The sequence below is a fragment of the Entelurus aequoreus genome, linkage group LG21 (genome assembly GCF_033978785.1).
Source record: "Entelurus aequoreus isolate RoL-2023_Sb linkage group LG21, RoL_Eaeq_v1.1, whole genome shotgun sequence".
Classification (NCBI taxonomy): domain Eukaryota; kingdom Metazoa; phylum Chordata; class Actinopteri; order Syngnathiformes; family Syngnathidae; genus Entelurus; species Entelurus aequoreus.
In genome coordinates, this window is record NC_084751.1 from 23339445 (window position 1) to 23366516 (window position 27072).

Below are 27072 nucleotides of genomic sequence, written 5' to 3' on the forward strand. Positions count from 1 at the left end.
TTTAGTTTTTAAACAACGTTGGCAAATTTAAAAGTAATGTGCGGATTGAAATCTGTTGGATTATATTGTTGTCACGTTGCGTGTGTCCGGCTGCGTTTGAGAGTTCGAAGGTTTGTAAAAATACCGGCACCGGCGCTTTACTTCCTGGTTTGGCTGATGGGATTTGTAGTTCTTTTGTGTAGTTCTGGTCATATGTTCAATGTGTGCCTCAAACAGAGCGCCGGTGTTTTATGTCTTTTTAGTATGTTTGTCCATGACATTATGGTGACAATATAAATAATTCTGATTACATTTAAAACATTATTTGACATAAATTAATGGTGATAATAAAATGTAATGCTAAAATTAATAAGTTAGGATAAAATCACAGTGATTGATAATATGTCATATCATGGTTGATAACATTATGGTTCAGTTGATGAATTCATGTCTATTTACATCATGATGATTCAAGATAGATGCATTGTTTTATTATGTTCATGTTTTGATGATTCAAGATAGATACATTGTTTTATGTTCATGTTTACTTTTAGGTTATTACCTGCTGCTGCTAATGCTGCTACTGCTACTGCTACTACTGCTGCAGCTGCTGCTGCTACTACTACTGCTGCTGCTGTTGCTGCAATAAGTACTAAATAAAACAAGCAAAGAATGCACAGCGAGTAATTCCTTTCATGCTGAGTGACGACCCCTATTCAGAGGGCCAATACGGAAAAAACTGAACAAGCATCATCTACAAAGATACAAAGAATTGCTATTGCGACATCTAGTGGACACATTTAGAACAGCAGTTTTTTTCATTCAAACGTTTCGGCTCATTTTTATACTTAGCAAACTCATCCCGCGGGCCAGATAAAACCTGTTCGAGGGCCTGATCCGGCCCGCGGGCCGTACGTTTGACACCCCTGGCTTAACATAAACGTTTTGATAATGGCACTAGTTTAAACCTGACAGATTTCCGTACTACCCGAATAAAAAGCAACCCTAAAAACACGATGACCCCTATTTTAAGAGCCACTTTATTAAAGCAGCTCCCCGTTCGTCTAAAACGAACTTCTCCTAGAAATGTTGTCGGATTGTTACCAAATTTGAAAATAAATGTTTAGGAAGAACCTTCACGTTATTTTGGGTGTGATAATAAATACAAACGAAATCTGTTCCATTTATTGTAGATGAGCAATATAGTGTTTATTATCAAATAGATCATGGAATGGTACTAATAGCGTACAAATCCCACACAATTAACAACAATATTTTCTGTTGTGTCCACATGTGTGTACGTTTACGATTGTGCGTGACATCGTGTGATCAAAACAGGAAGTTGGGCAAGCTGACGTGACGCCTTATTCACATACAGTACAAGAACAAGTGGTCATTAATGCACACAAAATGTACACGGTAAAAAAACCACACAAAACAAACTGTCACCCACTCTCTCTCTTTCTCTTTGACACACACACACACACACACACACACACACACACACACACACACACACACACACACACACACACACACACACACACACACACACACACACACACACACACACACACACACACACACACACACACACACACACACACACACACTTACTGGTTATCATTTGGAATGGGGACCAAGTTTTTGATCATCACTTGTGGGGACCACCCTTTCTACAGGTTGTGGAGGCATAACATTTTTTTGGTAAAATGGCCACTGCCCAGTTAGCTCATACACGTCTTTAAATCTCTGGATTGATGATGTAATGCGCTGATCATTCTTGGGGACCAAATTTAAATAATTTTGCATATTTCACACAAATTTGTACGTGACTACTGTGGACCATTTAACAAAAAGAACAGTTCAAATTATGGATGTCCGATAATGGCTTTTTGCCGATATCCGATATTCCGATATTCCGATATTGTCCAACTCTTAATTACCGATACCGATATCAACCGATACCGATATATACAGTCGTGGAATTAACACATTTTATGCCTAATTTGGACAACCAGGTATGGTGAAGATAAGGTCCTTTTTAAAAAAAATCATAAAATAAGGTAAATAAATTATAAACATTTTCTTGAATAAAAAAGAAAGTAAAACAACATAAAAACAGTCACATAGAAACTAGTAATTAATGAAAATGAGTAAAATTAACTGTTAAAGGTTAGTTCTATTAGTGGACCAGCAGCACGCACAATCATGTGTGCTTACGGACTGTATTCCTTGCAGACTGTATTGATATATATTGATATATAATGTAGGAACCAGAATATTAATAACAGAAAGAAACAACCCTTTTGTGTGAATGAGTGTAAATGGGGGAGGGAGGTTTTTTGGGTTGGTGCACTAATTGTAAGTGTATCTTGTGTTTTTTATGTTGATTTAATAAAAAAAAAAAACCCAAAAAAACTGATACCGATAATTTCCAATATTGCATTTTAAAGCATTTATCGGCCAATATTATCGGACATCTCTAGTTCAAATTAAATATGACATGATCCACAGAATGCAGCACTACAGCTGTCCTCTTATAGGAAGTTTCAACACTTAAATGTTAAAGCAAATCCTGCATCTTCTGTGACATTACTGAAAACTGCTATTTAGCAGCTGCAACTCCAACTACCATATATAGAAGGATGGAAAATTCTGAATGTGAATCATACTTTAAGGTAATAATGTTTTATAATCATGCTGCATGAAAATGTCATCCTAAGGAACACTAAACCAGATTTTGTTTTTGGAAAAATATATTAGTTTTAACTAAGGATGGATACCATACAGAATCACAGTACTATTAATGCCAGGATAACAAATGTTTCACTTTTCAAGAAAATTAATTTTCTCTTTTACCAATATTTGAAACACATAAACAAAGTAACCCAAATTTCCCTGTTGTGGGATCAATAAAGGATTATCTTATCTTACCTTAAACCACAGAAATAAAATACAAACTCATTTAAACTTTTATTTTTACTTTTTATTTTTAACAACATTGAACATAAAGAACATACAAAAACTGTTCTACTTAACCAGTCTTGCTGATTATCTCTTAATCTACTATTTTACCTGCAATCTCCTTTTGTAGGCCGTAATGCGGTTGTACACATAGAACTTCAATGCTTGCCATTCCCGGTTTTGGAGAGCTTCCGGCTCGGCCCTCAAACATTTTAAACAGTCACTCTTTGCTGGTACAATACCAGAAGGGATGAATCGCTTCATGTGCTTCTCGACAGCCCGATGAGAGGACTGCTGTGCAAATGTCTCACACTCAAACTAACCAGTAAACATGTTTTACTGGGACAAAGCTTAAAAATCACTTAGGCATCTTCAGAATGGATCTGACTATCATTTAAAAAGGTTTCCCTTTAGGGGACCTGTTTTTTTTGTCCCCATACCGTCAGAGGTCCCCTAAAGGTGACTGTGTAAACAGAGCGATGTCCCCATTAAGTAAGCATTGCCAGAACACACACACACACACACACACACACACACACACACACACACACACACACACACACACACACACACACACACACACACACACACACACACACACACACACACACACACACACACACACACACACACACACACACACACACACACACGCATGAAAGAGTCATGTTTCTTCACGGTGACTTCTAGAGGGAGTCAACATGCTGAGCGCGGAACTCTTGAAAGTCCTCGGGGATGGTGTCTAAAAAGAAGAAGAAGAAGAAGAGATTGTCATATTCATGTACTTGATAAGGATGTGAATCCTACAACAACTTATGATTCGATTCAGAATCAATTCTCGATTCAAACCGATTCTGGCAATATATTATTTGGTATTAAGTGCAAACTTTTCAAAACAGTTTAAAGGTTGCAAAAGCAGAAAGTAATCGTGGAGAGGGCCCAAAAAACGGCTTTTCAAAAGTTTATTATTAAAATAATAAAACAAAATGACTATACACATTTACTCTTGGGATCCACTCATAAAAGTGTCATAAGTCAGCAATAAATAATTTTATTTTACACTTTTAAATGCTTATTAAAAATCTTTGAACAACTTCAGATTAATTTGTGGATATAACGTTTTTAACCCTGTAACACCCCTTGTTGTAAAATTACAACGTTACCTTTAACCATCCTAAAAAACAATCCGTTATATTTTTATTTATTTTTTTACCACATTTGCATAGTCATTGGGTCCTATTGTTCAGTCTCACAAGGCTATTGGATCGTAAATTTGTTTATAAGTCACGCCTTCTGGCCATGAACTCACACAACCTCTCAAGGTTTCCTTCGAACAACATCTATTTGTTTCATTGGACTGGATTAATCAGATTCAAGTAAATAAAATGTCTTTTATATATTTTTTTGGTTATTAAAATGTCTAGAGCATGTACATATGTAGTTATTGTGGAACAGATGTATCAAATTTCATTTAGAGCTTGTTATATAATTGTTGCAATTATACAACACTGGGTGAATGTGGTAGTAAAAGTAGCTGGCTTGTTACAGTGGGCTCAAACAGGTTGTATTCCCTCCACTACATCACTGCCTGAAGTATTTTCTCTATACATGGATAGTATACATTCTACCCTTGTGTTGTGTTCAAATACCTCCTACAACAACATCTAAAAGGCAACATTTTTTTTTAGGTTTTTCTATATTTGGGTCTTCAGGGTTAAGTTTTTTTTAATGGCCTTTTTATAAAACACCAAAATGCAAAATATGCAATATTCCTAAAAATAAGTTACAAAGTGGAATATTTGAAGTTGGGTAATTACAGCCTTGAATGGGTCAATATTTCATGACATTGATTTTGATACAGTAGTAGACAAAACAAGATTATTTTTTACAGTGCCTACAAGGGTTGACCGGATACCAATATTCTGGTACCGGCACTGGTACCAACATTTATTTTGATACTTTTTGATACTTTTCTAAATAAATCTGCTGGATCCACTCTCTATTTTATGCTGGCCTTTATTTAATTTATTTATTTAATTTTTTTTTTGCTGCAGCTGTTACATATACTGTAATATTGTACATGGTAATTGGGATTTGTTATATAATGTATATAATATATAAAAATATATTATAACAATATATTATATCAGTATATATTATATACTGTATATATAATATGTAAATATTACATATATGTTATATTTTATATTGCTACTATGGTACATTTTTAGTCTACTTAATACCTGCATTATCCTTTCCATCCTTTGAAACGGAGCTACTGTGTGGAACAGTTTTCCTTGTGGATCAATAAAGTTTGTCTAAGTCTCAGTCTAAAGGGGACCACAAAAATGGCATATTGGCTTTAGCTTACCATAAAAAAATCTTATGATACATTAAAAATAAGTTTCTTATTGCAATCAAATAACAATTTTGGCATTAAATACCCGAGTGAACATACTAGAAAACTTCACTTCTAGTAGTAAGTAAGCAAACAAAAGCTCCTAATTTAGCTGCTGATGTATGCAGTAACATATTGTGTCATTTATCATTCCATTGTTTTGTCAAAATTATGAGGGACAAGCAGTAGAAAAATAATTATGAATCTTTTTATTTATGATTTGTTATTATCTGGTTATTTTCTGTTTTAACATGTTGTATTTACACTTCTGTTAAAATGTAAGACACACCTATTATTCTGTTGTTTGGATACTTTACATTAGTTTTGGGTGATACCACAAATTTGGATATCGACCCGATATCAGGTAATTACAGGATCATACATTGGTCATATTTAAAGTCCTCATGTGTCCAGAGATCCTGAGATTATAAACTGAACAATCATATCACATAAGGTACGTGTGGAATTGTCCGTTTTGCGCCCTCGGGGTGCACAAGGGTTAAACAGATTGAAAATTATGAATTGATTAAGAATTGGAATCGCGATTTGGATGTGAATTGTTGTTTATGATCACCCCTAGTACCTAAACATTAAAAGTTTAAACATTGTGTAATACCGTTTAATTCCTCTAGGGCAGGGGTGTCAAACTTGTTTTCGTGGATGGCCACATCGCAGTCATGGCTGCCCTCAGAGGGCCACTTGTAACAGCGAATGTAAGAATATAAAAGTATAATCGCGTCATTATATTATTGCCTATACAAATTGATAACTTGCTTTTAAATCGTAAGTCAAGGTGACAAGCAGATATTTAAGTATTTATTGTTATTTTTACAAACTATCATAAGGTAAATAATAATTAGGGGTGCTAAAAATGTTTTATTAACACACTTGAATCCCGATTTTTTTAGTAATTTCCAAAAATCTAATTCATTGTATTTTTTTTTGACGAATTATCCATCCATCCATCCATCTTCTTCGCCTATCCGAGATCGGGTCGCGGGGGCAGCAGCCTAAGCAGGGAAGCCCAGACTTCCCTCTCCCCAGCCACTCCGTCTAGCTCTTCCCGGGGGATCCCGAGGCGTTTCCAGGCCAGCCGGGAGACATAGTCTTCCCAACGTGTCCTGGGTCTTCCCCGTGGCCTCCTACCGTTCGGGTGGCATCCTGACCAGACGCCCGTACCACCTCATCTGGCTCCTCTCGATGTGGAGGAGCAGTGGCTTTACTTTGAGCTCCTACCGGATGACAGAGCTTCTCACCCTATCTCTAAGGGAGAGACCCGCCACCCGGCGGAGGAAACTCATTTCGGCCGCTTGTACCCGTGATCTTGTCCTTTCGGTCATAACCTAAGGCTCATGACCATAGGTGAGGATGGGAACGTAGATCGACCGGTAAATTGAGAGCTTTGCCTTGCGGCTCAGCTCCTTCTTCACCACAACGGACCGATACAGCGTCCGCATTACTGAAGACGCCGCACCAATCCGCCTGTCGATCTTACGATCCACTCTTCCCTCACTCGTGAACAAGACTCCGAGGTACTTGAACTCCTCCACTTGGGGCAAGATCTCCTCCCCAACCCGGAGATGGCACTCCACCCTTTTCCGGACGAGAACCATGGACTCGGACTCGGACTTGGAGGTGCTGATTCTCATCCCAGTCGCTTCACACTCAGCTGCGAACCGATCCAGTGAGAGCTGAAGATCCTGGCCAGATGAAGCCATCAGGACCACATCATCTGCAAAAAGCAGAGACCTAATCCTGCAGCCACCAAACCGGATCCCCTCAACGCCTTGACTGCGTCTAGAAATTCTGTCCATAAAAGTTATGAACAGAATCGGTGACAAAGGGCAGCCTTGGCGGAGTCCAACCCCCACTGGAAACGTGTCCGACTTACTGCCGGCAATGCGGACCAAGCTCTGACACTGATCGTACAGGGAGCGGACCGCCACAATCAGACAGTCCGATACCCCATACTCTCTGAGCACTCCCCACAGGACTTCCCGAGGGACACGGTCGAATGCCTTTTCCAAGTCCACAAAGCACATGTAGACTGGTTGGGCAAACCCCCATGCACCCTCAAGGACCCTGCCGAGAGTATAGAGCTGGTCCACAGTTCCACGACCAGGACGAAAACCACACTGTTCCTCCTGAATCCGAGGTTCGACTATCCGGCGTAGCCTCCTCTCCAGTACACCTGAATAGACCTTACCGGGAAGGCTGAGGAGTGTGATCCCGATAGTTAGAACACACCCTCCGGTTCCCCTTTTTAAAGAGAGGAACCACCACCCGGTCTGCCAATCCAGAGGTACCGCCCCCGATGTCCACGCGATGCTGCAGAGTCTTGTCAACCAAGACAGCCCCACAGCATCCAGAGCCTTAAGGAACTCCGGGCGGATCTCATCCACCCCCGGGGCCCTGCCACCGAGGAGTTTTTTAACTACCTCAGCAACCTCAGCCCCAGAAATAGGAGAGCCCACCACAGATTCCCCAGGCACTGCTTCCTCATAGGAAGACGTGTTGGTGGGATTGAGGAGGTCTTCGAAGTATTCCCTCCACCGATCCACAACATCCACAGTCGAGGTCAGCAGAACACCATCCTCACCATAGACGGTGTTGATAGTGCACTGCTTCCCCTTCCTGAGGCGGCGGATGGTGGTCCAGAATCGCTTCGAAGCCAACCGGAAGTCGTTTTCCATGGCTTCCCCGAACTCCTCCCATGTCCGAGTTTTTGCCTCCGCGACCGCTGAAGCCGCATACCGCTTGGCCTGTCGGTACCTGTCCGCTGCCTCAGGAGTCCTATGAGCCAAAAGAACCCGATAGGACTCCTTCTTCAGCTTGACGGCATCCCTCACCGCCGGTGTCCACCAACGGGTTCTAGGATTACCGCCACGACAGGCACCAACTACTTTGCGGCCACAGCTCCAATCGGCCGCCTCGACAATAGAGGTGCGGAACATGGTCCACTCGGACTCAATGTCCAGCACCTCCCTCGTAACATGTTCAAAGTTCTTCCGGAGGTGGGAATTGAAACTCTCTCTAACAGGAGACTCTGCCAGACGTTCCCAGCAAACCCTCACAATGCGTTTGGGCCTGCCAGGTCTGTCCGGCATCCTCCCCCACCATCGCAGCCAACTCACCACCAGGTGGTGATCGGTAGAAAGCTCCGCCCCTCTCTTCACCCGAGTGTCCAAAACATGAGGCCGCAAATCCGATGACACAACTACAAAGTCGATCATGGAACTGCGGCCCAGGGTGTCCTGGTGCAAAGTGCACATATGGACACCCTTATGCTTGAACATGGTGTTCGTTATGGACAATCCGTGACGGGCACAAAAGTCCAATAACAACACACCACTCGGGTTCAGATCCGGGCGGCCATTCTTACCAATCACGCCTCTCCAGGTTTCACTGTCGTTGCCAATATGAGCGTTGAAGTCCCCCTGTAGAACGAGGGAATCACCCGGAGGAGCACCCTCAAGTACTCCCTCGAGTGAATCCAAAAAGGGTGGGTACTCTGAGCTGCCGCTTGGCGCGTAAGCGCAAACAACAGTCAGGACCCGTTCCCCCACCCGAAGGCGGAGGGAAGCTACCCTCTCGTCCACCGGGTTGAACTCCAACATGCAGGTTCTGAGCCGGGGGGGAAACAAGAATTTCCACTCCAGCCCGTCGCCTCTCACTGCCGGCAACGCCAGAGTGGAAGAGAGTCCATCCCCTCTCGAGAGAACTGGTTCCAGAGCCCTTGCTGTGCGTCGAAGTGAGTCCGACTATGTCTAGCCGGAACTTCTCCACCTCGCGCACTAGCTCAGGCTCCTTCCCCCCCAGCGAGGTGACGTTCCACGTCCCAAGAGCTAGCTTCTGTAGCCGAGGATCGGACCGCCAAGTGCCCTGCCTTCGGCTGCTGCCCAGCTCACATTGCACCCGACCTCTATGGCCCCTGCTATGGGTGGTGAGCCCATTGGAGGGGGGACCCACGTTGCCTCTTCGGGTTGTGCCCGGCCAGGCCCCATGGGGACAGGCCCGGCCACCAGGCGCTCGCCGTCGTACCCCAACTCCGGGCCTGGCTCCAGAGGGGGGCCCCGGTGACCCGCGTCCGGGCGAGGGAAATCTGAGTCTCGGTTCTTGTATTTCCATAGAAGTCTTTGACGATTTAATTAAAAACAATTTTTTTTAGGCCATCTCTATGCTTACTTGGTGCAGGTATGTGCCATACGTCAGCAACCAAAAGGATGTTTTGTAACCTGTAAACTGTTTTGTTAAGGTGTTGTTATTATTATACCAAATAATACATTGCAAAAATCAGTTTGAATCGAGAATCGTGTTGAATCGAGTATATATATTTTCAAGTATTTATTTTATATATATAGGGTATATAAATAATCCGTTCATGAATGAGTATATCCATTCGGCCACCGTGTTCAATGGAGAAGTCTGATCTACAAAATGTGCAGGCAGCATACCCCTTCCCCTTCGAGCTGTCCTGGATGAACTGAAATAATTTTTTCCAATAATTTTGGAACTTGCAAGCGTATTTCTACTTCTTACTCGTCGTCGCCATGTCTCTTCTTCGTTCTTCTGCTTCGTCTCTGTTATGTTTTTGGACATTACTACTTGCCGTAGTTTTGAAGCAATGCATGATGGGAATCCGGATGTTGTGTGTCAGTGTATTAACGTGCCGGCTGGAATAAACACACGCTGAGAAATAGCTCCGTGCCTGCCTACTTTATGGGTTATAGATAAACCTATGGATAACGGAGACATATATATAATAGTCTCCTTTTCAGGTGAGAGAGGACGCTAAAGGCAGTGCCTTTAAGGGACGCCCCTAATATTGTTGTCCGGGTGGAAATCGGGAGAAATTCGGGAGAATGGTTGCCCCGGGAGATTTTCGGGAGGGGCACTGAAATTCGTGAGTCTCCCGGGAAAATCGGGAGCGTTGGCAAGTATGACTAGAACTGGTGCCAGGTAGTAATGTGAAGAGAGCCAAGTGGGTACCGTGGGTTGGAAAAAGTGGCAATGACAAGACAACACCGTCCTTACCATTGCAGCGGTATCTCAAATTGGACCAGATGATATTTTCTTGGGAGAAGCAGAAGACGCCAAGTCGTCCTCCCCTCATGGTCGTGTCGATGGTCACGCCGGAGTCAGCCACCAGCTCAGATCCCTCATAGAAGCGAGCCCTAAACAGGACGTGGAAGTAGATGAATTTGTGATATATGGATTTCCCCCTGCACTGCTTTAATCAAACATTCATTTATCAGGGAGATATGAGTCAGACCACCAAGGAAATAACATATCCAATATGCTTATCCAGCTCTCAGAATGACGCACTCTAGTTGTACAAGACTGCAAAGTAAACCACAAAAATAAACCACCATATTTTCAGACATTAAGGCGCACTTAAAATCCTTAAATTTTCCCTGAAATTTTCCGTGTCTTTTAACCCAGTATGCCTAATGCACAAATTAATTCTGGTTGTGCTTATTGACCTCGAAAATGTTTCATTTGGTACATGGTGTAATAAGTGTGACCAGTTGATGGCGGTCACACATAAGAGATACGGAATGGAGAACATTACGCACGGCTACCGTAGTCAGACGTACTGTGCTTCAACATACGGTATTATTATGGTATGTGTATAAAGAACCCATAATGGCACCTATTAGTAGACATAATCTGATGTTTTGTTTCGCAATATTACGCAAAGGCAACTTTTCTTACCTATTCGTACCTGCTGATGTGTATTTGCCATCTGCATAAGTACCGAAAATGTGCACTCATCCACCACTGTAGTCCGCGCCGTAATAATAAGCTCCTTCTTTTTCTCTATCTTGTTGCTGTGGGGCATTCATCTTCCGCTGTTGCCATTTGTAATATAAAGAAAGGTACAGTTCTAACATAAAAACTACTGGTACAACAAAGATGACGGGGGTAAGACACTGTCGAAGTGGAGCCACGTAAATAAGACCGCCAACAAAACGATGCATCCTGAAGAGACGGTCAGAAAGTGTCTTGAAAACACTAGTTTTCACTAGTGTGCCGTGAGATTTTGTCTGGTGTGTCGTGGGAGATGATGTCATTTCACCTAATTGGGTTAAAAATATTTTTTGCAAACCAGTAATTATAATCCGCAAATAGTGTGCCGTTGTTGAGTGCCTGTAATGTCTAGAGCAAGGAAGAGTAACCATGTAATACTCTTCCATATCAGTAGGTGGCAGCAGTTAGTTTTTCTTTGTGGATGTCGGGAACATGGTTTGTCATGATCACAATATGCAGACTACAGTGGGAGGCAGCGTGCAGGTAAAAAGGTATCTAATACTTTAACTGAAAATAAACAAAAGGCGAGTGCCGCTAAGAAAAGGCTTTGAAGCTTAGGGATGGCTATGCAAAACGAACCTAAAACTGAACTGGCTGCAAAGTAAACAAAAGCAAAATGCTGGACGACAGCAAAGACTTACAGATTGTGGAGCAGCAGACGGCGTCCACAAAGTACATGCACATGACATGACAATCAACAACAAAATAGGAAACACTACACACAGAAAAACACCAAAAAACTCAAAATAAGTCACGGCGTGATATGACAGGTCATGACAGTACACCTACTTTGAGACAAGAACTATAGTGATGCATGGTTGGTTATGGTTTGAATTTATATCCAACAAGTGCGAGAACGACTTTTTACTGTCAATATCGGCTGCTAAGTTTCATTTTTTTATGTTTTCTGCTAGTGGTGTACCTTGGGATTTTTCCAATGAAAAAAATGTGCCTTGGCTCAAAAAAGGTTGAAAAACACTGATGTAGACCACAGGGAAGTGTTTTAAATGTAGAAACAAAATCATAATATGACCCCTTTAATGTGGTTTAATCCTTTGTGCCTTTTGTAAGAAAATAGACCTTTATAAGGCAGTGCGCCTTATAATCCAGTGCGCCCTACGGTCCGAAAAATAAAACGCCAATCAAAACGAGGGCTTCCAAAAATAAAGTGTTAACTCATGAGACTAATGACTAAAAATTCATCGCATTAATCATGTATTCAGCTGTGAGTCATTTAAAAGCCCAGAGACCCATCCATCCATCCATTTCCTACCGCTTGTCCCATCATTGCTAATTTAGCATCGCTTCGAACGCCGTCATTGTGGCAGATTTACGGCCGTATTTCTAAAACAACCGTATTATTTAAATTTATATTGTAGTTTCCCTGAAGCTATAATGTCTGAAGAACATTTGTTTGTTCATAGTTTTTTATTGTGTTTTGTTTACTTTTTCAATTCATGCCGAAGCGGCATTAGTTTTGAATTGCCCTCACTGCCATAGGGAATATGAAACACTTTTTTTCCCCCTTGGACATATCAACCTATTTGATTTACCTTTTTATATTAACTTTAAACATGATCTAAAATATAAACATATGGCGACTAAACATATTGGGTTGAACTGAATTGTAGCCGTCAATGTAGTCTTTTTGGTTATTGTTCATACGTGATCATTTACAGTAAATACAAATCTTTACATAACTTGTAAAATATGAACAAAACATTATTTGTTAATATCTAATTTAACTGCATTTTTGTCTGTGTCTCTTATGCACACATCTACTTCTGGTTGCCAAGAGTAATATGTATAGTAAACCATTCTTTATCGTTGTTAATTGCTTTTTGGGATTGTTTGGTCAAAATTCTTGGGGTCTTTATTTAAAGTTAATTTAAATTATGTAAGCAAGTCATTTATATAAGGAGTCATCGTGATTCATCACAATTCAAATGTGTGAATAATATGCTTTGAAAAATCATCAAAGCTGATCAATATCATCTTTAAAGGCACATTTTATTTTGATGTTGACTTTACCTGATGTATCCAACCTGCGGGCGGTGCTGCAGATACCAGCGATAAGACACCTTGTCCTTCCAGCCAACGTTGCGGGGGTCCTTCCACAGGAGGCGCACCTGGTCTTGTGTGTCTCCGGTGTGCCACAGAGAGTTCCTCAAATGTTCCCCGGGGCCCGATCTTGATTTGACGGCCTGACAAAGAGAGAGAGAACCAGACTGGTGAATTGTCGTTAAGAGGAACGTTGTTTTTGAGGCTTTTTATTTACCGAATCAAAACAATGAAAGGAAAACGTAGATCTCTTTGAACTCATGGCCTCTTATGAACATTGCACTGTTGTAAAAATCATCATCATCATCGGCGGTCACTCGAACGAGTATGACGATCCTCCTGGTAGGGGTGTATCCCTTTATGGAGGATGCTTAATGGAGGACTTTGTTTTACGTGGGGAGACTGGTGCACAGTCACTACACGATCCTTGACAGAATTGGGTCAGGGTCCAGTGGCATGGAGTCCAAGACGACTGGGGACCCTTTTCTGCTGCAGCCTTCTTCCGCCATCGCAGCCGTTGTGGTAGTTCTTAAGTTAAAGTTAAAGTACCAATGATTGTCACACACACACTAGGTGTGGCGAAATTATTCTCTGCATTTGACCCATCACCCTTGATCATAAATTTACCGTCTTCCCCCTGCTCCGCCGTTGAGGTCTTCACCGTATCCCTGGCTAGGGGGCAGTCAGGTACTAGGCCTTTGCCAAGGGCCACCTGGGGTAACAGTAGTAAAGGGGTTAACCTCCTACTGCCCCATGACCCCATAGAGTAGCCTCCACTGCCGGCTGCACTTTAACGTCATGCCCAGGACACACTGTTGTGATAGCAGGTAAGGAGCAAACTCTAGCCTCTAAATAGAACCCTTTTTAGACCAGTTGATCTGCCATCTCTCTTTTCTGCTCTGCCCCCCTTTCCTGCGTGGAGAGGTTATCAGGTGACCACAGATCAGTCTCCATGGAGGATGCACTAGCTTTTCCAAGTCGGGATACAGGATTGACCGCTCTTTATACATCAGTTGGTGACGTCTCTGCGCTGCTGACTTGTCTACATGCAAAAGGATCCCCTGCTGGCCCCACTATGGACTGGACTCTCATATTATTAACCGTGTATACTCAGCATCTGTTGCACCAGTCACCCAGGAGGGGATCCCCACATCTGCGGCCCCTTTTGAGGTTCTTTTCTTGCCCTGATGTGGGATCTGAGCCTAGGATGCCGTTGTGGCTTGTGCAGCTCTTTGAGACATTTGTGATTAAGGGCTATCCATCCATCCATCCATTTTCTACCGCTTATTCCCTTCGGGGTCACGGGGGGCGCTGGAGCCTATCTCAGCTACAATCAGGCGGAAGGCGGGGTACACCCTGGACAAGTCGCCACCTCATCGCAGGGCCAACACAGATAGACAGACAACATTCACACACTTTAAGGGCTATATATAAGTAAACTTTGATTGATTGATTGGCTGCTCAGTCAGCAAAAATGCCAAATAATAGAAAAGTACGCCGACCTTGAGTTGGATTCCGGGCTCGGCCACTGCCCTGAAGGGCGTGGCCTGCCAGTACGTCTGCTCCGTCTGCTTCCACATCACCACGTAGAAGGATGACGAGTCCTGGTAGCCGAAGATGAAGCCGGCGTAGTCGTCGTCCGTCACCGTGTTTACGTGGAACGTCCCCTCAAAGTCGACGCCGCTGAACGCCGTGTAGCCTATACAACCAAAATTGAGTTAGTTTTTTATTTAAAAGCTTTAAACGTACTAAACGAAGAAATGCGGTGGAGGAACGTCTTACCCACAGCGAGACCTGGATCACTGTTCATGGTCTGAACAATTTCCATTCCCTGACGGAGGAAAAAGATGGATTCCTCATGAACTGAACATTACATACTTAGGGTTTATTGTTGTCCAACATTTTTTGTGAGCACTGACCTTATTTTTATTTGGATCACGTTCAAATGTGATACATGTTTGCAACTGTACTTGAAATCTCAACATGGAGACACATTCTTACCATTGTCTTCACGTTTACTGACGTTACACATTGTTGTTGTTTACAACTAAATCTACCATTAATAATTTGAGCAAATTTTTATTTTACATTTTTTTACCCATAAAACTGCATATTTACTTCTGAAACGTACATATTTTTTATATTATTTTTAAATACATTTTTACCTACACAAATGATCTTTAGTGGCTATTAGGAAATGGTATTATGCATACTTATTTCTGAAACATACTTTCCCCCCCGTTTTTTTAAAAATACATTTTTACTAGTAAAAATTAAGTATAGTGGCTATCAAGCAATTGTTATATATTCATATTTATTTCTGAAACATACATATTTTTTCTTTGTTTTTGATTTTATTTTCAATCGTTTTACTTCCATTTCCATATTTTCAAAATTTTTCTGTACGAAGTGAATGTTTTTAATTTTTGTTTAATTATTTAACCAGAAACATGTTTATACTGACTATTACAGTATTTCTAAAATGGTTAGTATATTATTTTTTTCCGATATTGTGCACGTTTTTTGTCCAAATTTAAAATGATTTTATATATTTATTCATACTCTACATTATTTGTATATTGCAGACTTTTCTACAAAATGTTTATTTTATTTTATTTTATATTAAAATACCTATCCACAAAACAATATTTTATTTAATGGTAAATTATTTTTATATTTAAATTGTTATGGAATATGTGCATATTTTATTAATTTTTTGTGTGTAGAATCTTACTCTTTAAAATAAATTATGCACTGTTGTTGTTTTTTGTCATATTATATCTAATTATTTATCAAAAATATTTTTTTTATACAGATTTTTTTCTGGTAGTCTGAGACATGCACCTGGTGGTAGGTTGGTTGGCAACGTTACATTGTAGATTGTCACTGACACTGATGGCATCAAAACTATGAATGAACACATGTGGAGTTATGTACTTAACAAAAAAAGATGAAATAACTGAACAAATGTTTTATATTCTAGTTTCTTCATAATAGCCACCCTTTGCTCTGATGACTGCTTTGCACACTCTTGGCATTCTCTCGATGAGCTTCAAGCACACCTGTGAAGTGAAACCCATTTCAGGTGACTACCTCTTGAAGCTCATCGAGAGAATGCCAAGAGTGTGCAAAAAAGTAATCAGGCAAAGGGTGGCTATTTTGAAGAAACTACAATATAAAACATGTTTTCAGTTATTTCACCTTTTTAGTTAAGTACATAACTCCGCATGTGTTCATTCATAGTTTTCATGCCTTCAGTGACAATCTACAATGTAAATAGTCATGAAAATAAAGAAACCTCAATGAATGAGAAGGTGTGTCCAAACTTTTGGCCTGTACTGTATATATATATATATATATATATATATATATGTATATATATATATATATATATATATATATATATATATATATATATATATATATATATATATATATATATATATATATATATATATATATATATATATATATATACACAAATATATGATTTACTTTGTATATTCAACACGTTTAAGAGTTAATTTTCTTAAATATATTATGAACATATTGTAGTCCTCTACATCCATGCATTTGTAGTTCAACTCGTAAAAGTGCACAAACAACAACAACATATTTATCATTCTGACAGCAATGATTGTATTTGACTATAATCCACATATAGTACATTAAATATACAATCTAAGGACATCCAATACAAGAGCTGTATTTAATTGTGATTTATCAACTCACCTGGTTCAGGACGACCCAGTTGGGGTCAATCTGAGCATCGCCCTCCGGGTCCAGCACCACTGTCTGGAAGGCCCTGAAGTCCGTCAAGGTGACTTCAGCGTTCTCGGGGCAATTGTCGATCGTGTCGATCACTTTGTCCTGATCAAAGTCGGTCTCGCAAATGTCTCCGACGCCGTCATCTGAGGAAACAAAGGAGTCATTGGAGCTTTAAGGACACTAATGCTTCTTAAAAAGGTTATCCATAATATAGCAGCACAACAAAGCCGAAAGTGTCACATCCGTTTTAATTTGACGTTCATTTGTTAGCGCTCACTCGGGCCTGCACCCTGCCTAGAATCTGTCCGATGGGATGGATTATTTGACGAGGGGAGGGAGGCAATTACTGCTGAGAGTGTGCAAGCACACTATAATTGCCATTGACAGCTCATCCATCCACCGGTACACACATTTACCTGCATGCCTTGACACTTTGCTAGGAACGCTGCATTAGGGAACTCTGACTCAACACTCTTTTTCTGTCTTCTAAAATCTATTCAATACTGAGCAACCATTTACAAGAAAAAGTTCATGTGGATAAATGTATGATAATCCTGAAATTCACCCGCGAGACCTTGCCTAGCAACAAGCGGCATCGCTAATATGTGTTGTAACAAATAACAAGGGTTCCAGAACTTTTGTTGAACTAAATTGCAGACTCTGCTGGGTTATATACTCAAATACTGTATATAATTAAATACATCACATATCCATCCATCCATTTTCTACCGCTTATTCCCTTCGGGGTCGCGGGGGGCGCTGGAGCCTATCTCAGCTACAATCGGGCGGAAGGCGGAGTACACCCTGGACAAGTCGCCACCTCATCGCAGGGCCAACACAGATAGACAGACAACATTCACACTCACATTCACACACTAGGGCCAATTTAGTGTTGCCAATCAGCCTATCCCCAGGTGCATGTTTTTGGAGGTAGGAGGAAGCCGGAGTACCCGGAGGGAACCCACGCAATCACGGGGAGGACATGCAAACTCCACACAGAAAGATCCCAAGGCCGGGATTGAACTCACGACTACTGAGGACCTTCGTATTGTGAGGCAGACGCACTAACCCCTCTGCCACCGTGCTGCCCCTACATCACATATTAAATTATTAAAAAAATAAAAAAAATAAAAAATAAAACATTTTACATCACATATTAAATTATAAAAAATTATACTGATCTATTTATAATCTATATTGTTTGTGGTCTTTATTTGCAGTTTTTAAATTAAACTGTTAATATATCCTCGGGATTTGTTTTCCTGTTCAGTTTTTTATTTTATTTTGGCAGTGTTGAATCACTGTATGTATAATTTGCCATAGAATGTTTTATTATATGGCAATATATATACACATACACGTTAGGTCAGGAAACAACACAGAGGCTATTTCATCCCTACAAGCCTGTTTCACAGGTTTCCCTGCTCTTCAGGGGATTTTCTTTATATATATATTTATTGACAAATCCCCCGAAGAGCAGGGAAACGTGCGAAACAGGCTTGTCGGGATGAAATAGCCTCTGTGTTTTTTCCTGACCTAACGTATATTCTGCTCTACCCCGGTATTGAGCACTGTATCACAGACAAACCACAGAAACCTCAACTATACACACACACACACACACGCACACGCACACGCACACACACCCATACATATATATATATACATATATATATTAGGGCTGCAACTAACAACTCATTTGATAATCGATTAATCTGTCGATTATTACTTCGATTGATCGATTAATAATCGGAAACTACATTTATCTATCTATCCTTTCCAGTATTTTATTGAAAAAAACCCAGCATACTGGCACCATACTTATTTTGATTATTGTTTCTCAGCTGTTTGTAAATGTTGCAGTTTATAAATAAAGGTTTATAAATAAATAAATAAATTAAATTAAATTAAAAAAAGTTAGCCTCTGCGCATGCGCATAGAATAGATCCAACGAATCGATGACTAAATTAATTGCCAACTATTTTTATAATCGATTTTAAACGATTTAATCGATTAGTTGTTGCAGCCCTAATATATATATATATATATACATATATATATATATATATATATATATATATATATATATATATATATATATATATATATATATATATATATATATATATATATATATATATATATATATATATAGTCAAGGTTTAAAATCCCCTGACAAGCAGGGAAACCTGCAAAACAAGCTTGTAGGGATGATATAGCCTCTGTGTTTTTTCCTGACCTAACGCATATATATATATATATATATATATATATATATCTATATATATATATATATATATATATATATATATATATATATATATATATATATATATATACACATATATATATATACATATATATATATATATATATACATACATAGATAATAAAATGCATTTTTAAAGCTTTAAACAGACAGTAAGAGAAAGTAGAAAACTTTCGACCCAAGTTTTTAGTCGCTGCCTGTAATTGCTTTCATAAGCAATAATTCCACTGCAGCCCTTGTGGACATCTTAAATAACTTCATCACATTTGTTACATAAGCACAAAAAAAGATCTTCTCCGTAGGTCTCACTCTCTACCGAGACTCACTATGAGTCATAAATTTGCCACAAAATTAAGAAATTGCCCTTAAATTGAGATGAATTCTGCTTAACAAAGCTCGAGGCTGAAATAGTGACAATCCAAATTGCATGTATTGAACATTTCACTGCGTTGCTACTGACTGTTGTCATCCGTCTGGTCAGGGTTAGGAACCAGTCTGCAGTTGTCTGGGCCGGGCGGAATGGAATCGGGGATTCCGTCATTGTCGTCGTCGTCGTCGCAGTCGTCTCCCAACCCGTCTTTGTCGCTGTCTAGCTGGGAGCTGTTGATCACGTAGGGGCAATTATCCTTGGAGTCCTGGTGACCGTCTCCATCGCTGAAGGGGATAGGGGATAAATGTGTTGTTAGCAACAATGATAATTGTTAATAAATATTCATTCATTAATCACAGGCTCGGTACCTGTCCTGGTTTGTGTCACAGGAGTCACCCACAAGATCGTTGTCCACATCAGACTGAAAGCAGATCAATTATGTTTGAGTGCTTTACTATTATTATATATAATATAATAATAATAAAATATAGGTCTTGTATGGCCTTTAAGGACTTGGGTTAGGTCCAAGGTCAAAGGGTTCCTTATCCACTAACCTGGTTTGGGTTGGGGATGTCCGGGCAGCTGTCACAGGCGTCTCCCACACCGTCTCCATCCCGGTCCAACTGGTCTCGGTTCTGGACGAGCTGGCAGTTGTCCAGAAAGTTCTTCAAGCCTGATGACCCGCTCCCCACCCACACCATCAGTCAATCATTTGTGTTTTCATTATCTTCTAAAGAATTATTTTTCTTTTAAACTAGAACATCCTTCCACAGAAATTAACCATACTATTTAAGTGTAGAATAGTATCTAGTTTTTTTATCACTGATATTTTGCATATTTTTGTACTTAAATTTTTAAATGTTGTATATCTCCTTTATTCCTTCTGCATATGGCACCCATTTGGTAGAGTTTTCCTTTACCTACTGATAGTTAATATATTGTCAGATATTTTGTATGACATTATTTGAATTGTTATACTTTTTATATCATTTATGTATGCATATCTTATTTGTATTGACTATTATAACATATTCTTATAATTAGACGTTACTTGGACTGTAATTGTATTGTTTTGCGGATGAAGAGACAGGGCTGCGGAGCTTCACGGTGTCTTGGCTGAATGAGCAGGTATCGGACACCTCGGTCTCCTTAGACGCATCCTCGCTCATCCATGCGGACTGGACACTGGCCGAGTTAGTGGGCGGCCAAGGGTGGGGTCGGCTCTCTTGGTTACTTTGTTGGGTCTGCTCCAGTTTCTGGCCATGCTCCCTCCACCACAGCAGACGATGGCGTGGAACACCACAGAGACCACTACAGTGTATGTTTTTTGTTGTTGTTGTTTTTACTTTTGTAGCTGTATGTAGAAATGGCTGGTTGTGTCAGCTCTACTCTTTTAATGTCTTTAATGTCCTTTGTGTTCTTTGGTGTTTGATGTTTCTCTCTTCCACAAATGCTTATGTGTGCTATGTGTATGAGTTTTTTTCCCCTTGGCCTCAGTCTGGACCCCCTCTCCAGGGGCCCAAGCTTAGACTGAATATTTTTTCTCTTGCCCCCCCAGCTTTTACCTGTTTCTCACCTTTTTTGTAAGGGATGGCGGAAGTTGGCAGACCCGTCAGCGATCCTGTTCTGTCTCCCTGTAATGTTTATCTGATCTTGAATGGGATTGTGCTGAAAATCTTAATTTCCCCTCGGGGATTAATAAAGTATTTCTAATTGTGATTTACATCAGATTATTTAATCACATACATTAGTGTGTATTTTCATTCATTGCATTTTTATGTAAGGAATTTTTTTTATTTTTAATATTGCTAATTATTTACCGACACTGTAAAAATAATTACTATAATTTATATTAGGTTATTTAGATTTTTAAATAATAATGCCTACATTTTCTTTCCTTTAAACGGAAGGTTGTTATTTATCAATACACCACTTGGGCGCACTGTTGCTCTGCACTTAAAGGATGTGTTTTTAAAAAAAAAAGTAAATTCGTTCAGTGAGGCAGCATCAGCACTATAAATGCATAAAGGTCAGAGAGAAGCAATAGAGAATTTTTTTTTTTAGTCCTGTGGGGGTTTGTAGATGTAATCACACTGGTGAACGATTGAAGCCCCTTTTTCAGTTTGGGGCCAGACATTTTTTTTTCCTCCTCTCATTTTAGGATGCTGCATCTAGTGCTGACATGAGGAAGCATGCAGAGCATCCGTATACGCATGTGGAACCTAAATATAGAGGTGATAGGGCTACATGATGCTGCTTATGCAAGACTAGCGTCACTATTATTGCGTACCGTCTCCGTCCATGTCGTCATCGCAGGCGTCCCCTTTGCCGTCGCCATCTGTGTCCCTCTGGTCGGGGTTCTCCACCATGCGGCAGTTGTCGCAGGCATCTCCGTGCGTGTCCTTGTCGCTGTTCCTCTGGTCCAAGTTGGGTCTTAACCAGCAGTTGTCCTAAAAAGACACAAAAAACTAATGAAGGCGTTTGCCTGGGTTTGCTCTGCTATCCGAACTTAACAAAAGACCTGCTCGTTCGGGATGCCGTCGCCATCCGCGTCGTCGTCGCAGGCGTCTCCTTGGCCGTCTCTGTCGGCGTCCTCTTGGCCGGAGTTTGGAACGAAGAGGCAGTTGTCCTGTCAAGACATCGGCAAACTTTGTAGACCACATCGTATTTGGATGTGTAGTTGCTCTACCTAGTGGTGAAGTTGGTGAACTGCATCTTTATCAGTCATGTAACTCTTTCACACCAAACAGATGGTTAAAATGTTCTGATTGACGGTAGAGATGTTATGTTCAGGGTTTTTATACTGCCGTTTCCGATACCAATCATCCATGAATGAGATCGGCTGATACCAGTGGCGGGCCGTGCGTTTCCCACCTAGGCCTTCAGTGATATCCGACTTCAATGATTACCTCTCAAAATACCATCATTTATGTCACCACATGACCATTGCTGGAGAAATACGATACAGAAACACATATACGCCCTACTGTGCATTGAAACACATCGACAGTGTACAAAACAGGTTATTTTCTTGCGCATTTAAAAATCAATAAATCCGCATCAGCAATTGAAAGATATCTTATGTGGCACTGTCAAAATTAAAATTGCAAAAAACATATTAAACGTTAAAAAATAAAGCAATAAAATATTTGAACTCACAATTTGTGAAACCCATTCGACACCGTATAAGCCAGTGGTACCGCTCGTAGTCGGTTGATTTGAGTGGAAATGGCGGGTATTTCCCCATTTCATCGCTAGAACAGCTGAGCTAGCTTCCGGGGTTGGCCGACATCGTCTCACAAGATGTAGTTTCTCTTTAAATATCCTTCTTGAAAATGGCCTTGCAAATATATATCTGCCACCTAACTAACCAACGTTTTGTTCTCCTTCTCTGTGGGTTAAAAGAGTGAGTGCCGCTGATTTCTCCGCTGGCCGGGTATAGCTCCGGTGCCACTTTCTGCTTTCGTAAATCACAACTTGTGATTGGACAAGTGAGTATTGTTGCGTTGACCAGCTCTTCTTCCCAGGGATTTTAAGCTGCTGGTCACTCCCAAATTCTTTTTATGGCACATAAGCTAAAGTTTAAATTCATCACCAGGCAGGAGTTTGTATTTTGTGGTTTATTCTCAAAGCTTTGAAGACAAACGTGAGACCAAATCCAGTACAGAAGCGTTCCCTCGCTCAGTCTAGATCGATCTCCCCCCAAAAAACCCCGGAACTCCTGTGTTCTTCCCTCTGTCCCTCGCTCCCACCCTCGTTGTTTAGACTACTCCCTGAGTTATCTCTACTCCCTGCATTCCACTGCTAGAAGGCCGACACACATTACTATGAGAGAGAAAGAAGGAAGAATACTAGCTATTTTGTAATATGACTATGGAAGTAAAGAAGTAACACTTAAATATGGATATAGGTAAAAAATCTCCTTCCGTCAGTATCCGATCACAGTCTCGTTAACATTAGGCTACCTATGTAGGCTACTGCCAACAACTGTCTCTCAACTCTATGTGTTCTCAAATTTACGCCCTACTGTGCATTGAAACACATCAACAGTGTACAAAACAGGTTATTTTCTGGCGCATTTAAAAATCAATAAATCCGCATCAGCAATTGAAAGATATCTTACGTGGCACTGTCAAAATTAAAATTGCAAAAAACATATTAAACGTGAAAAAATAAAGAAATAAAATATTTGAACTCACAATTTGTAAAACCCATTCGACGCCCTATAAGCCAGTGGTACCGCTCGTAGTCGGTTGATTTGAGTGGAAATGGCGGGTATTTCCCCATTTCATCGCTAGAACAGCTGAGCTAGCTTTCGGAGTTGGCCGACATCGTCTCACAAGATGTAGTTTTTCTTTAAATATCCTTCTTGAAAATGGTCTTGCAAATATATATCTGCCACCTAATCAACGTTTTGTTCTCCTTCTCTGTGGGTAAAAAGAGTGAGTGCCGCTGATTTCTCCGCTGGCCGGGAATAGCTCCGGTGCCACTTTCTCCTTTCGTAAATCACAACTTGTGATTGGACAAGTGAGTATCCAATCACAGTCTCGTTAACATAAGGCTACTTAGATAGGCTACTGTCAACAACTTGTGATCTGATTGGCTATCGCAACTGTCTCTCAACTCTATGTGTTCTCAAATTAATCCGCTAACGGTCCCGGTGAGTATCCAATTACAGACGCCTAATCGTCACGTTCATCGTGAGACCATCGAGAAGGCCTTACTGACAACAACTCGTGATCTGATTGGCTATGGTAATTATCTATCAACTGTATGTGCCCATTCACTTACAGTGCACATACATTGTTGATTCTGAAGGCCCCGGGCAGATTTCGTACAGCATGGCAGCATAAGCTAGCTGAATTCTGATTGGATACAAACTCTAAACTAAAAACAAAGGCACTGGAAGGAACATAATATGACATGAAGAGAATATGAATACTTTTAGATATTTAGGGAAAGTCAATTAAAAATCACTTTTATCTTTAATTATGATCATGATTTCCGGTTATGTTAGGCCAGCAGAGAAGACCTTGCTGGCCCTGGCTGCACACCACTGGCTGATACCAATACCGATAAAGATCACACTTATTAGCTGTAATGTTTCTATTTATTCATGCTGAGTGCTATTGACAGTTTAACAATATCAACACAATATTTAAGTACTTCCTTATTCTGTTTTATTACCTATAATTGTTTAAGCAAAACCCATCAACCCAAACCCAAAACAAAATTAATAGTGCACAATAACTTAACAAAAGAAAAACTACTCTCTTCTACACATTAAAAACCTTAAAGTCCACCCCGTCTAGGATATTATTACTTGAGTTTATAAACATTAGTAGAAACAACAATAAAAAATGATTTCCAGAAAATAAAAATATCGACCTAATCACTCTAGTATTGATTATATACTGACACTACCCTTGGTATCGACACCACCGATATATGGATCAATCCACCCTCTTACGTGTTGTGTACTGATTGTGACAATGCTGACACACCAACAGTTGCTGTTATTTTATTCTCTCTCTAGACTCTCCAGACTCTTATTAATCTACTCAACTACTCTTGGCTTGATTTCGGTGTTTAACATGTTAGCTTCGTCCTCCAGTGATCCTACTTGATGATGATACTTAAGATACTAAGAAATGCAGTTTATTTGCTGTTTTGGAGGTGATTAGTAGTACTATTTGTGTTTTCATTTTCTTCTAAATAATTATTTTTCTTTTAAACTAGAACATCCTTCCACAGAAATTAACCACACTATTAAAGTATATAATAGTATATAGTGTTTTTGTATCCCTGATATTTAGCATATTTTTGTACTTGATTTTTTAAATGTTGTATAGCTTCTTTATTCCTTCTGCATATGTATCCATTTTGTATAGTTTTCCTTTACCATACTGATAGTTAATGTATTAAATGTATTGTCTGATATTTTGCATGACATAATTCAAATCGTTATACTTTTTGCATCATTTATGTATGCATGTCTTATTTTTTATTGACTATTATAACATATTCTTATAATTAGACATTAATTTTAATGTAATTCCATTGATTTACATCAGATTATTTAATCACAGAAATTAGTGTGTTTTTTCATTCATTACATTGTTCTGTAAGGAATTGTAATTGTTTTAATATTGCAAGTTATTTACAAACACTGTAAAAATAATAACTATAATGTATATTAGATTTATTAGGTTATCTAGATTTTTTGATAATAATGCATACATTTTCTTTCCTTTAAACGGAAGGTTGTGATTGGTCAATGCACCACTAGTGATGATGGTACTTAAAGATGATACTTAAGATACTAAGAAATGTATTTGCTGTATTGGAGGTGATTATTATTATTAACTTAGGAGAACTGCTGTACACTCAGTATGTAAACACATAGTTAGCTGCTAGCCACTTGTCATCCGGGGGACTACAAGTAAATACAGTGCCAGGCAGAGGGGATCCACGTTTGAGATCGGCATCAAAAGTCATCACAAAAATCGACCAAATGGTCACATCCCTAATTTACAGAAACGTCTTATTTCAGAGTAAAAGCAGCAGGTTCAGGTCCTCTATTACCTTTTTACAACTAGCGTCCTTGCATTTGAGTTTCTCATCGGGATATCCATCAATGTCGGTGTCCTTTCCACATAAGTATCCGTTTCCAGCCCAGCCGATTCCACACTGAGAGATCAAAACAGGTCAGTCAGCATGTATGAAGATGGTGATGATGTTTACTTATACGATATGGAAGGTTTGTCCTGTACCTGGCAGGAAATAGAGCCGTCCCTCCCAGCGACACACTGGGCGTTGATGTCACAAGGGTTGGTCAGGCTATTAGCACAGCTGATCTCGGGCTTGCAGCCTTTCACCTGGTCTCCTGTGAAGCCCGTCTTACAGCTGCCGCAGTTATACGAGCCCTGTGGGGACGCAAAGACATCTGCTCACACGTCTGCTACTAGTAAATGAAAGTGGTGGTCATGTGATGTCTCACCGCAGAATTGTGACAGACGGAATTGGGCGCGCAGCCGCCATTGTTTGGTCCTTTGCATTCGTCGATGTCGTCACACACCTGAAAAGAAGCCCGGTAGTCGGAAACATGAGCCTCTAATTTAACACTTTCACAAAATAATTTTTAGTGTAGCTCCCTTTGCTGCACCAGGTGGGTCATTGCCCCAATGCAACAAAATAGAATGACTTCTTCCTTGATCCTCTGCAAAGTTATACTTTTTTTTCCAACTCTGACAACAAACTAACTCACTCAATAACTTATGAAACAATGTGACTGACTAACAGAGTGACTTACAAATTGATGGAAAAAACAAGGACTAACTGACTAACTTGCCCACCAATTGACTAACCAGATGGTATACTAAATTAGTGACCTGACCACTAATCAACTGCTATACTAACAAAATAACAAGCTAACAAACTAATTACCGA

At 40.1% G+C, this 27072-nt stretch overlaps 1 protein-coding gene across 2 annotated transcripts in view; it reads right to left on the reverse strand.

Moving 5' to 3' along the window:
* Positions 1-1180: 1180 nt before the first annotated feature.
* Positions 1181-27072, reverse strand: part of thbs4b (thrombospondin 4b) — a 53356-nt gene continuing 27464 nt past the window's right edge. For both annotated transcript variants that reach the window (XM_062031200.1, XM_062031199.1), the window contains 14 exons: positions 26624-26701; positions 26397-26549; positions 26209-26313; positions 22145-22252; positions 21914-22073; positions 20178-20296; positions 19992-20044; positions 19714-19907; positions 16949-17127; positions 14999-15047; positions 14719-14915; positions 13187-13359; positions 10379-10518; positions 1181-3688 (listed from right to left, as the gene is read on the reverse strand). In XM_062031200.1, coding sequence (XP_061887184.1) covers positions 3633-3688; positions 10379-10518; positions 13187-13359; positions 14719-14915; positions 14999-15047; positions 16949-17127; positions 19714-19907; positions 19992-20044; positions 20178-20296; positions 21914-22073; positions 22145-22252; positions 26209-26313; positions 26397-26549; positions 26624-26701 — 1764 coding nt within the window. In that variant the 3' untranslated portion in view covers positions 1181-3632. The remainder of the gene's footprint in view (positions 3689-10378; positions 10519-13186; positions 13360-14718; positions 14916-14998; positions 15048-16948; positions 17128-19713; positions 19908-19991; positions 20045-20177; positions 20297-21913; positions 22074-22144; positions 22253-26208; positions 26314-26396; positions 26550-26623; positions 26702-27072) is intronic.